The 12,272-nt window shown below is 42.4% G+C and overlaps 1 protein-coding gene across 6 annotated transcripts in view; it reads left to right on the forward strand.

Moving 5' to 3' along the window:
• Positions 1–5,534: 5,534 nt before the first annotated feature.
• LOC123377216 (phosphatidylinositol-binding clathrin assembly protein-like) overlaps positions 5,535–12,272 on the forward strand; it is a 50,773-nt gene continuing 44,035 nt past the window's right edge. For 2 of the 6 annotated variants that reach the window (XM_045029825.1, XM_045029830.1), the window contains exon 1: positions 5,537–6,004. In XM_045029825.1, coding sequence (XP_044885760.1) covers positions 5,875–6,004 — 130 coding nt within the window. In that variant the 5' untranslated portion in view covers positions 5,537–5,874. Of the gene's footprint in view, positions 6,005–7,572; positions 7,710–8,961; positions 9,228–12,272 lie in introns of those variants that run through there. The other 4 variants (XM_045029824.1, XM_045029826.1, XM_045029828.1 and 1 more) reach the window with 4 other exon arrangements.

Consider the following 12,272-nt stretch of genomic DNA (forward strand, 5'->3'; position numbering starts at 1 on the left):
CCTGAGATCCACAACAAGGCAAAACTTCCATTGTTTATCAATGAGAGTTTTGCCTAACTAAGGAGCATGTGAAGTATGATTTATCCACATGGGGCAGATACTGAGAAAGTTAATATGTGGCCTACCAAGTACTACCTACATACTGTTATGCATTGGAAGTACCACAGACATTTTAGATATTCTAAGTTCTTTAAAACTAAATAGAGCCAAAGACACCAGGTTTTGTGTTTGATTGCAAACATAACCCCTGAAACATGTGTGATTGGGATTTGAACTACCAATGTTCAGGGGAGTTGGATAAAAGGTTTTGTCCCATCTCAGTAGGGTCTGGTGAGGCTTAGTGGTACACAGACCTTGTATTTCACGCTCAGTATTTTGGGCCATTACTAGAGTATTGCAGTGTTTTCATAAGGGCTGCAAGCTCAGCAACAACTATTTTTCCTCTGAGGAATTCTTTTCAACCATGAGGATTGTGAGGGACTGACATCAAGTTTTTGACTGAAGGTAGGTTTTGTGTGTGTGCACGCGCTCTGGCATGATTTCCCTCAGACTTCACAGAAATCTGCACTTAACTTAAATTCTTTCCCATGGTAGTATAATGTGCCTGTCTGCCCACAACACACACACACACACTCTCTCACGCACACTTTTTAAAATATTCTTTTTTAATCATACTGCATTGAAGGCTGACAAACATTTCCCTTCATTACAGTTAGTTGGAATGTCCTTAGTTGTGATGAGTTCACCATGAGTTCACTCTGTCCTTGTGGTATCTTGTAACTTTGTTCACCTTTTTCCTTATGTGATCCCACAGATATAGAATTTCACCCATCAAATATCTCCAGTTTACTAGCAAAAATGTCTGAATTATGTCACAGATGTAGAAATGCATCTTGGGATCAATGGATTACAGATCAAGTCATGCTCTTGTCATCACACCCTTTCTATTTATGCTCTCACTTGCTCATCAAGGCCAGGTCCTCCATTCCTTTTCATGCTCAAAGGTTCCATTGATCCCAGGATCTGTGGTAAAGTGGAAAAGAACTTACTTGCACAGTGGAAGATGCCAAACATGTTCAGAGCTGAATCTGGTTTGTTTCCCTTACATGATTTTTTTAAAAGTTGGCACTCTTTCCTTTATAAAGCAGTAGTGTGAGTTAATACTCATGCAATAATAATTCATTAGCATAATTTAAAACCTGTGTCCTTTAAAACACACACACACACACACACACACACACACACACACACACTGCTGAACAAATAAATGCAGAAGCTAAGAAATACACTACCCTAGCTGCATTTTCTTTTATCCCCTTGTAACATGCTAAGGAGTCTTTCCTTTCAATGCACCAGCATAATTCAGTGGTGGAAGCGGAACAAGAGTTACACAAGCACACAGAACAAGATGACTCAAGTATTATCTTACTAAGAGTTAGAAATATTTAGAATGTTTGTTTAATCTGTTCAACTTCTCTTCTGGTGAAGTTCTGATGTCAGGCCTTGATGATTCAAGCTTTTTCTAAGCACTACCAGTCTCAAGGCAAAACTGAGGCAGCGTGAGATTTCCAGTTGCCAGAGGGACTAATGAAGATTTCTTAATTTTTTTTTAACTGCAGGATGTGTTTGTCATTACTAACAGCAGTGATCATGTTTTAGTGCGCTTATGCCCTTGGGTTATATGAATCTTTCACCTGTGTCAGGAGTTGTATTTTTTTCCTGAGAGAAGAGTTAGAACACTTTCTCTACACACATGTTGGATCAAGGACTGCTAATATCTCTGCACTGCTTCTTTGACAATGTACTATGTATGGATTATTTGATAAACAAATACATGAGTGTTTTCAAAACAGTCATTCTGGTGAGCCTTATTTCGAATGTAAACTTCAGGACAGGGTCTGTCTCTTACCAGGTGTTGGAAGGGTCTAATATACTAGAGCCTCAAGACTGACTGGAGCCTCAAGGCGCTATTGAAAAACAAAAAACAATTCCCGGTGTGACAATGACACCTAGTCACCATGGGACTCAGAGGAATGCCACAGTTTGGAACTGTTAGTACAGGATAAATAACTACAGGTCTGTCGCATCTTATGCTGGGGTTACGTTCCGCAGTCAGCACATAAAGCGAAAATCACGTATAGTCAAAATTACATTGAGTGTAATGGCGGGCGGAATCACCCGCACTACAGGTACAGTATTAAAATTGTTAATTTTTCTTTTTTTGTTTTTGTTTTTGCCGACCGCGTAAAGCTGAAATTGCGCATGTTAAATGTGCATAAGATGCGACAGACCTGTATAATGTCACTGTCACAGTTTCAGGGTAACTGTACCTGTATTCCCCCACTATGGTCTGCCAAGAGCACCCACTTTTATTTCTGGCTCCCACCCATCACCTTTCCTGGGTAGAAACCCACATCTTTATCCCTCCGGGCCAGGCTCCACAGCTCCCTGGTTTAACCTGTGATATTAAGGCTGCACAGCTCCCTGGTTTAACCTGTGATATCCCCAGCAAGCCTGACTGCCTACAAGGCTGCACTGTGGTTTCTCTCCAAAGGCTATGAGCACAGTATTGCCCTCAGTTATAAGTTACCACACAGCTCCTTCTAAGCAAGCATATTTATTCTTAAAGTAAAAGCAAGATAGAGAAAACACATTAAAGCAATAAAAGAACCTATACACACGCTAAAATGCTTATCAAAGGTCAACCTAACACCAGCCTAGGGCTTTGGTAGGTTTCAGTCCTTCCAAACCCACAACTGGGTTTAGCCAATGATTACAAGTTCATATCTGTCTTAGATCCAGAACTGAGCCCGGGCCAATCAGCCAATTTTTTTATACAACTCAGGTCTCTGATCTTGGGCTGTGTAACAGGTAATGAACAGACAAACACCCTCTCCTCAGGGCATAGCTTCAAAAGACTGGGGTTTTGCATAACTAGAGTGGGGGATTTGATTAATCTCTCCCTAGGGATACCCCAGGAAATCAACTTAATACTTATTGTCCCAAAAGTCCATACTTGTCTGGCGTATTTTCAGTATAGTCTTTTGAACTCCCAAATCTCACATCTGTCACGTCTTCCCCCTAGAGAAGTTACAGACGATCCCAGCTCACGATGATACATAAATTTAATACAATAAGGGCTTTCAATTATATTGCAGGGAGATTGCCATATCTGTCAGTCACAACATATGCTTGGATTAACACATGGAGCAGCAGAGAATACAGCAATAAGTATTTGTTTTCAGGGAGGAAGAGTGTCCCAGTCAGCCTGAAGTCAGAATTTAAAATTATTCTGTCTTCTGCTGCACTTCTGCTGTGATGAGCAATTTGCAGTAATGTGCTACAGTCTGATTTCTTTGTGAAAGCAAAAAGTATCTTTTTCCACTCCGTAAAATGTCCAAAAAAGGTAAATTACTCATTTTGCTCTAGGGGTCGAGTTCCACTCCCATTGAAATCAATGGGAGTTTTGTGACTGACTACCATTGGAGTGGGAGGAGCAGACGCTCAATAAGAGATTTCCTTCAAAGAGCTGCTGCTTCTCTCTTGTCTTATTCCAAGAGCTGCCATTTTTTATGAATATAGACAGGAGAGTGTCTAAGACAGTCTTTCAAAATCACAACCAACTGACCTATGGGAAGCAATCCAAACTCCACAAACCAGACTAGTGAATTTCAGCTATAAAATTATTCCAAGTAGGAGAAGGCCCTGACTCACTTTTACAGTTCCACTCAACCATCTGCACTATTTTAGCCAGCTGATCAGCTGGCATAAAGACAGCAGGAATGGATGGATCAAGGGAATTGCTAATGAGTTCCACAGTCTATCATTTCTAGACTGTTTAAATCCAGTGGCCAAATATCATCACCATTTGATTGATTATTGTTTGACAGCACATTTGAAATGAGTTGTTGGATACAGTCCAGCTCCTAATGGACAGGTGTCCATATCACAAAAGACCACCATCACACTTGACAGTCACCACTCTCCTTGTTGGCTGTCTCAGCAAAGAACTGAATGTACGTATGTAGTAAGCTACCCCTTTTCCTCCATTCTGACTAGATCTATCCCCAGCTACCATCCTGTTTGGCTTCCAGTTACAATTTTAAAGAAACAGGACATATCCTCATAGTCAAACCAATGTCAGATAGCTTCCACTGTGGTTAAAGAAAGGTTTTCAGTCTCCATGAATCAATTTATGCCCTCTATGAAGGAATCACTCATGAAGCTCTTAGTATATTTGATCATACAGAGACTCATCATAGGATCACTGGGAAGAGACTAGCAAGGGAACCAGCTGTTCAGGCCAAAGTTTCCCCTTTTGTATCAGAGCAATTCCACTGAAGCCAATGGTGTTGCACAGATGTAGCTGAGAAACCTTGGCCACAGAAACTAGAGATGCAAATAAGACCTATTAGGCCATATCTTCCATCACTTTGACAATGCACAATTGTACTTTTACTAGTGTTTTGTAATACTTCGCTTATCCACAGCCGAAAAACAGAATAACAGCAAGCAAGTTTTTCTTTCTTTTTTTTAACTCACGAGGAGCAAGAATCAGATGAGGACAGTGGAGAAAACGGCCAAGAAAAATGACAATTTTTTTTCTTGGAGGAGCCTTTCCCTTTTTTCTAAGTTTCCCTAGAGGACCGCTAACTGCAATATAGCAAACATTGCATTGCAACATCTTCATGCCACATCATGGCTGGCATCATTTCATAACTTCCTGATGTGCTGAGGCAGTCTGAAACTACAATTCAAGCTGTATGATCCACATCTTGATCCAAATTCCTGAGGCTTGGGGGATTTTTTTTTTAATTGTGTGACTCTTGAAAATCTAATAGGTCCTCCAAAAAACAAGATGAATAGCACACCCACCCAGGATCTCTTTACAAAGACTCATGTCTAGTTCAACAGCACTTGCCTGGACACTTATTTAAGCGGATGTTGCACCTATGACTCTGTCTCCCAGCAAATTAACTGAATGCGTGTGTGTTTTTTGAGCCATAAAAGGCCACCCCCTGGGTCAGTGCATAGCAAAATGCAATCGCATTTTCTCTCCTGGAAAAGCTTTGTGGGGCAAGGAAGGAGGCAGGGAACACCTCCCATTCCCCCACTCGCCCCTTTCTGCTGTTCTGGCCAGGAAAGCAAGTGGGAGGCCAAGGTTAATTGAAATCTGCCATATGCTATAGTGCTTGTCCGAGGGAGCCCCGGCTTTGGGGTATTTCTTGGTGGGGGGCTGCCTGGGCACCCCAGGGGTCGGGATGGACACACTTTTGGGGTGGGGCTCCCTGAGGTGGGCAGGGGTTTATTGAGGGGCTCCGGTAGCACCGAGACCAGCTGGATTTCGGGTGTATTTGGGAGGTAGCGGTGGGGGGAGGCTCTGCGCTAACTCTGCCCCTGACCCCAGCAGCGCTCTGGGGCGGGTGGGCCGGTTCCACCTTAACGCGGGCGGAGGCGGGGGAGTGAGGGGAGCGTGGGAGGCGGGGCCGCCGCTAGGTCACGTGATTCCGCCACCGAGGCGGAGCCGCCGCCGCCATTTTGTCTGGGAGTGGAAATGTGAAAGGAAAAGCCGGAGCGGAGCCCAGGAGACCAAGCGGGGCGCGCGGCGGAGAGAGCCCCTCCCCTGCCCCCCCCCCGGAGAGCGGCGCGGCCCGGGCCCGGCGAGCAGCCCAGGGAAGGAGGCAGGGGGCTGCGGTACCCTGGCCCCCGGCGCACAGCAGGGGCCGCAGGGGACCTTGGTTCCTAGGCTGCGGGCGCTCCCAGGGCGGGCTGGTTCCCGGCGGGTGGCAGTCCCGTCTCTCCCCTTGGGCGCGGCGCGGCGCGGGGCAGGCCGGGCGGACCGCAGGCTGGTGACGGGGGCCGGCGGAGCGGAAGATGTCGGGCCAGTCGATCACCGACCGCATCGCGGCCGCCCAGCACAGTGTCACCGGCTCAGCCATCTCCAAAGCCGTCTGCAAGGCGACGACCCACGAAGTCATGGGGCCGAAGAAGAAGCACCTGGACTGTGAGTATCCCCCAGCGCGCCGGGCCGAGCGGCGCCTGGGCACGCCCGGGGCCGGGGAGCATCGCGACTCCCCTGCCGTGTGGCGGCTGAGCGCGCCGAGGTGAAATGCTTGGCCTCGGGGCCCGCAGAGGCGGTGCAGCGCCAGGAATAGGACTCACGATTCCTGTCAGTCACCTGCTCTGGCTGTTAGGCAGCGCCGGAGCTCCCTTTAGAAACCACATCGCTTCGCTTTCTGTCGCCCCTGAGATAATGGGGCGGGAGGAGGTGACTGTGCCGCCACAGCGCCTTAGAAGGGCTACCTGGAGCCGTGACAGTTTCAGGAGGGTGAGATTCTACCCCCTGCAAGAAAGTGAGCTTGGAAACGTGTCCACAAAACACCTGGATGTTACTGTGTGGAGACAACTGTGTGTCATTAGTGATGCTGTTTAACTCCGCTGTTAATGTCCAACATGAGACTTGTAGGCACTGCTCTTGCTGTGTAGGAAATAGTCTGATTTTTAAGAGAGAAAGCAGATTAATATGGTAACAGAGGTACTGTATGGAGGCCCTTCAAAATGATGACATACCGAACATTTAATAGCGGCTTTCCCAGATATTTTATTTCTAGTATGCCAGATTTTTTCTTTTTCATTTTCTGCTGCCTATGGTAGATTGGAGTTGAGAGGTAAACCTGAAATCCATAAATTGCAATGTAACAGGAAGACAAAAATGGTGAGAGTGAGAGGTTCTTCTTAGTTGTCTGAAGGTTTCAGCTGTTGACTTGATTAGTGTATTGAGTGCATCACTTAAAATAAAACCGAGTCTGATGTAACTCAAAAGATGAGGAAATGTAAGTTGCCTGACATTCTGTCTTCAACTTGCCACCACAGTAACTTCCACTGAGGGTACGTCTACACTTACCTGCCGGTTCGACGCGGAGAGTTCGACTTTTTGGAGTTTGAACTATTGCATCTGATCTAGATGCGATAGTTTGAACTCCGGAAGCGCCGCGGTCGACTCCACCTCGGCAGAAGGAGTTGGCGGAGTCGACGGGGGAGCCGCAGAGTTCGACCCCGCCGCGTGTGGACGGGTGAGTTGTTCGAATTAGGGTACTTCGAATTCAGCTACGCTATTCACGTAGCTGAATTTGCGTACCCTAATTCGAACCCCCTTCTTACTGTAGACCAGGCCTGAGATTGTATTGTGTTCATCAGATTCCTTTGGATGTCTTTTGATACAGATCTCTATTTAGAGGTATCGCTTTTCTACAGGGATTTGTGTAGAAGGAATTCCATGGTTTGACATGGATTTTTGTGCTATTAAGAACAAATAAGCATAATTTGGACTGCGTATAAGAAGTGAGGAGATGTCATGGGAGTGGTTGTAATGTAGACTTTAGTGAAAATGTCTTATTCATTGGAATTTTTCACAGAAGCTGTCATGGTGTAATACATCCTAACTGTTTTTCAGGGGCAAGGCTTAAACTTTTACCTAGCATTTGTCATTTGGATCACAGGTGTACAGAACTTTTTCTCTTGTTTCTGGTGTGTGTGTTAGTTACAGCTTTCCCTCTGTGCAGATCCACAAAGGTTGAGTTATTACAGCCATAAGCTACGGAGGCATCCTTTGCTTTTTGGCTTAAGCTGGCAGCTCCTACTTTTAGGTCTGGAGGTCCCAGGTTCAATTCCTGGTACGTTGGCCAAGAGAGCAGTCTTCACATAAGCAGGTAGGATATTAAAGTGTATGATCATATAGCTGAAATATCCATAAAGTATGTTTCTTAGAAGTGTGGTAAATATATTTCCTGCACAGAACAAAGCAGAAATAGGGCTTTGGTTAAAGTGAAAATTACTGTGGTCTCCTCCTGGTCCCTCATTGCTGCTCAAAAATGAATCCAGGACTAGTATATGCCTGTTGAGGGTTTCTACATTTGTCTTGGACTATGCCCAACTTCAGTGCTCTTCCTCAGACTAATACTAAATATCTCCAAATACACACTCATTTAAATAGTAAGAAAAGCACTTAATGTTAAGAAAACATTGTTATAGGCAAAGACCTACACATATGATGTGTGTGTATGTAAGCACTTGCATAGTGTTATGGAGCTTTGACTTTGTTTCTCTTGGGCTGCTGAGTAGTACAGTCACATAACTAATCTTTGTTAATTTTTGTTAAGTCAAGGGATCAGAGCCGTGTGAATGGAAATATTCCATTTTTAATGTAGGTCACAATGTCCCAAAAGTAAATCAGCTGCTCTATTTTTCATTATGTTAAGATATTAGACCAAAGTAAAGTAACTTTTATGGTGGTATTTCTGCATTCCCAGTGGATCACTGAGATTCTCCTAACTTCCCCGCTTACTTTATTCTCCAGCGTCTCTTCCCACCCCCCAATTTTATGTTGCAGTACTTGGGTAGGATTAGATATCTTTTATTTTTAAAGTAGATCAGAATCACCCTCTTAAATGCACACCTCTCTTTCCTTGTTGGCTGTCTTTAGCATGCATCTTATCCAGTGGGTTGAATGTTCTGTGTCTGCTGACTTCACAATCCCCGCTTCTTTGTTTTCACAACAGGTCACTTGCTTGGCAATATAAACTCTGCCACGAACACACTGGGGAGAAAATAAACTGATCTAAAACTAGTTTTTAAAAAATAAATAAAACCTGTATTGAGGCTAGCATCTTATATAGTAGGCAAAGTTTTAGCCCAAGAAAACTGCTTTAAATTTTTGATTGGTAGTATTTACCTGGGATTCAAATCACATTGAATTATTTGACTCAAATAGAAATTTAAAGAAACATCATCAAAGCCAAGATTTTTTTTTTCCATTTTTTAAGTATACGGAAGTCAAGACATACCTAGGAAAAATTGAGGGAAAAAGTTACAAGATATTTACTGCTGTTGATTAATCATACAGTTAAAATTTACAGTCTGTAGAGTATACAAGTTTTAAATGTTATGTAGGAATGGGGACTAGCACTGCAATAGCACAGCTAATGAAAATTGTACTTATACATTGCAAAATTAGACTCTGATCCTGCAGTCCAATCTGCACAAGCAGATTTTTGTGCTGTGTAGACCCTCTTTGACTCACTTGGACTTTGTGCAAGCAGAATGGTCCATCTGCCTAGATCTGATTGCAGTCACACTGATGAGCAACCCTGTGGTAACAAATTAGAGTATGTAGGGAGGAGAAGTCCAATATTTTCTGTTTCATACTTCAAAGGAACCGTTAAACAATAGTGAGTAAAACAGTGGGTTTTTCTTAAAACGTTCAGTACCTGGACACTTCAAGGTGCTTGCTAATACCACTGTTTTAGCAGCCTATAAAGTATACAGTTTTCCCATACTAATATCCTGTAACCAGGGGAAAATTTATAACATCTAAATATACCTTTGTATATGTTCTCATATCATTAGAAGTATTCTAGGGGGTCTCATTGTTAAATTTTGGATTATTTCTTGTTTTATATGCCAAGCTTTTTTTTTAAAAACTTTTGCAATATATTTTAGTGTGCTCTTTGCATATCAGTAATCTTGGACATTTTCTGGTTTTGTCTGAATGCATTTTGGCAGAAGAGAAGGGGGTGTAATTTTTTTGTCACGAGAGTAGAAGATGACTATGCAGTAAAATATGTAGTAGTGCCAATTAAATATGTAATCCAATTGAGACAGTACCTATTTTTAAACGCTCTTTTGTACTGCCCATGGTGTGTCAGTCCAGTATTTTTGCACCAGTCTTTAATACCTTCTTTATTGATCCTCTGCATTTACTCATAAAGGGTGTGTATTGTCATTTCTACAGGAAGGAATATATGCACACAGCTAGTGCTTTAATTTCATTTTTGTACGTGAGGTGGGGCCCTAAGATAGTTAATACAAGGGCAAAGGGATATTCTTCTCACACCCTCAACCTCACATAATCCTTCAAGAAGGACGGGGGAAGGGAATTCAAAGAGTTTAATGGAAGGTTTTATGTCTGTATTTTAGTTTCCAATCCATGGAAGAGGTTCAATGGACATCTTTCATTGATGTTTTCTAAGTTTTCAGTGCTTGACTCTGCAACCTTAATGTTCTTTTAAAATAGTGTATGTAATAATAAATATTGAAGGTGGTTGCATCAAAACTGAAACGGGTTTAAGTGTTTTTATGGCATCAAGCCTGCTAAATTTGGTATGTGTTTCAGTGGACTTTGTCTGAAGAGGTAAAGATTAGAAACTAGGGATGAGACTTCAAAAACGGCTCAACTTTGTCCTAACAAATCAATACTGAGTGCTTTTGACAGTCCCAACCTAAATGTAGGATAGATGGTGATATCCATTACATAGTTCACTGGTTTAGATTTGTGAGGTGGGGGGGAAAATGCCCTGTATCAATTTTTATAACTGATTCCAAATATCACAATAATCTAACTTGATAGTTTATTTTCTTTTAAGAAGATTGTCTTATTTATGACCAGACTAATTTGTGAAGTGGAATAAAAATACCTAGTGGCTTCTATAGTTCAGTTATCAGTTTAATCCTGATTTTATCTGAACACTAAGGAGGGAGGTGAGATAGTGTTGTATGTAATGTGAAATTATTTGAAACGGAAAGTTTTCCTTCACCTACTTCCTGTGTTTCAGTTTTTAAGAGTAGAACCTATTCTGTATCAATGTATCGAAATAGAATAGTGGACAGATTGAACTTTGACCGTGTACTACTAGTAGAGACAGGAATAACACATACATATGCAGTGAAATATCTTGATGTTTTGAACGTGCTAAAAATGTTACAAAAGTTCAGCCAAGAATTTGAAAGGGATTTAAAGACTCTGTAGTGAATAATAAGGATCTTCCAACTCATTTTATTAAAGAGTTTGGAGTGTCCATTTCTTATAAGATGAAACAAAAATTGAGCGCACTTAGTTTGTGTCCTGAACATTTTATTAAAGAGAACTTCAGTGAAGACTGACAGACGTTTGTTTAACTTCTGTTTTGCATCTCCTATTGATTTGAAGGCTTTCCAATCAGTTATGCTTTCCAGTTGGTCAACAGTTGGTGAAGGAACAAGAGATAAGGATTGTCTGTGCAAAAGTTGGAATCTACTTTTTAAGGCTTTTTAAAATTATTTTCTTGGCAAACTTGATTTGTCTAAAATATTTTAATTGCAGAGAATATATTAATCTGACTTTCTTAAAACTGATCATTTTAATGATAAACGTGTGGGCTTTTGGAAACCAGTCATTTTAAGTTGTGAATTTGCAGTTCATTATGATTTTGTTTTTTATAGACCTGATTACTCAGAATATTGCAATGTCATCACAAGCCAAGTTTAAGAGAGCACTAATGCTTTTTTGTGTAAACCTTACATACCAACAAATCTTCTTTAAGTTTGTTAAAATAGAAAATCTTTGCTTGTAACTGATTGTCAAACTTTTTTACAAACTGACTGTAAAGCTTTGTAATTCTTAAAGTAAGCTTGATACATCTATTCAATAACTAGATTCAGTGCTTAATTCAAAAATAACTTTTCCTGTCACTTTGATGTCAATGTGCTAAGAACAATGGAATGTGCCCCCGGAAGTCCTAGAGCCTACACAGGTGAGAACAGCACCAGTGTGGCCCCAGTAATTCAAATATGGCTTTGCATGGTGGCCACTTACAGCTAGGCCCAGGTCCTGATCAGCTGAATTAACTTCACATGCAGACGTACCCCCAAACCCTTAACTTGAGTGTGGTAGTGCTTTTGGTCTTGTCTACATGGTGTAGCAATATGCACCAGAAAGGTGTAAATTGTAGACTTCTCTAACTGCCCTGTGTAGGCCCTGCTGACATGCTCTGAAAGATATCCAGAACACAGTGGTGTAACATTTGAAACAGTAGTACTTCAGTGCACACTAGGAACCTTTCAGACCATGTCAGCATGGTCTATGCAGGGCAGTTAGAGTGCTCTACAATTTACATCACTCTAATGTGCATTGCTGCACTGTGTGCCCTTTAACTCTAGTTGACTGTCAGGGATATAGGGTACAGCTCAAGGGCATGGCTACACTTGTGAGTCAGAGCGCATTAAAGCAGCCCCGTGCGCTCTAACTCATGACACATCCACACTGGCAAAGCACATAGAACACTCTGACTCTGTGGCTGGAGCGCTCCTGGTAATCCACCTCCATGAGAGGCATAACGCTTGGTGCGCCCTGGCTCAAGCGCCGTGGCGCCAGTGTGGATGCCCTGGTCTGTTAATGTGATCTGATCGGCCTCCAGAAGTGTCCCACAATGCCTATTCTAGCCACTCTGGTCATCACT

This window comes from Mauremys mutica, chromosome 9 (genome assembly GCF_020497125.1).
Source record: "Mauremys mutica isolate MM-2020 ecotype Southern chromosome 9, ASM2049712v1, whole genome shotgun sequence".
Taxonomy (NCBI): Eukaryota; Metazoa; Chordata; order Testudines; family Geoemydidae; genus Mauremys; species Mauremys mutica.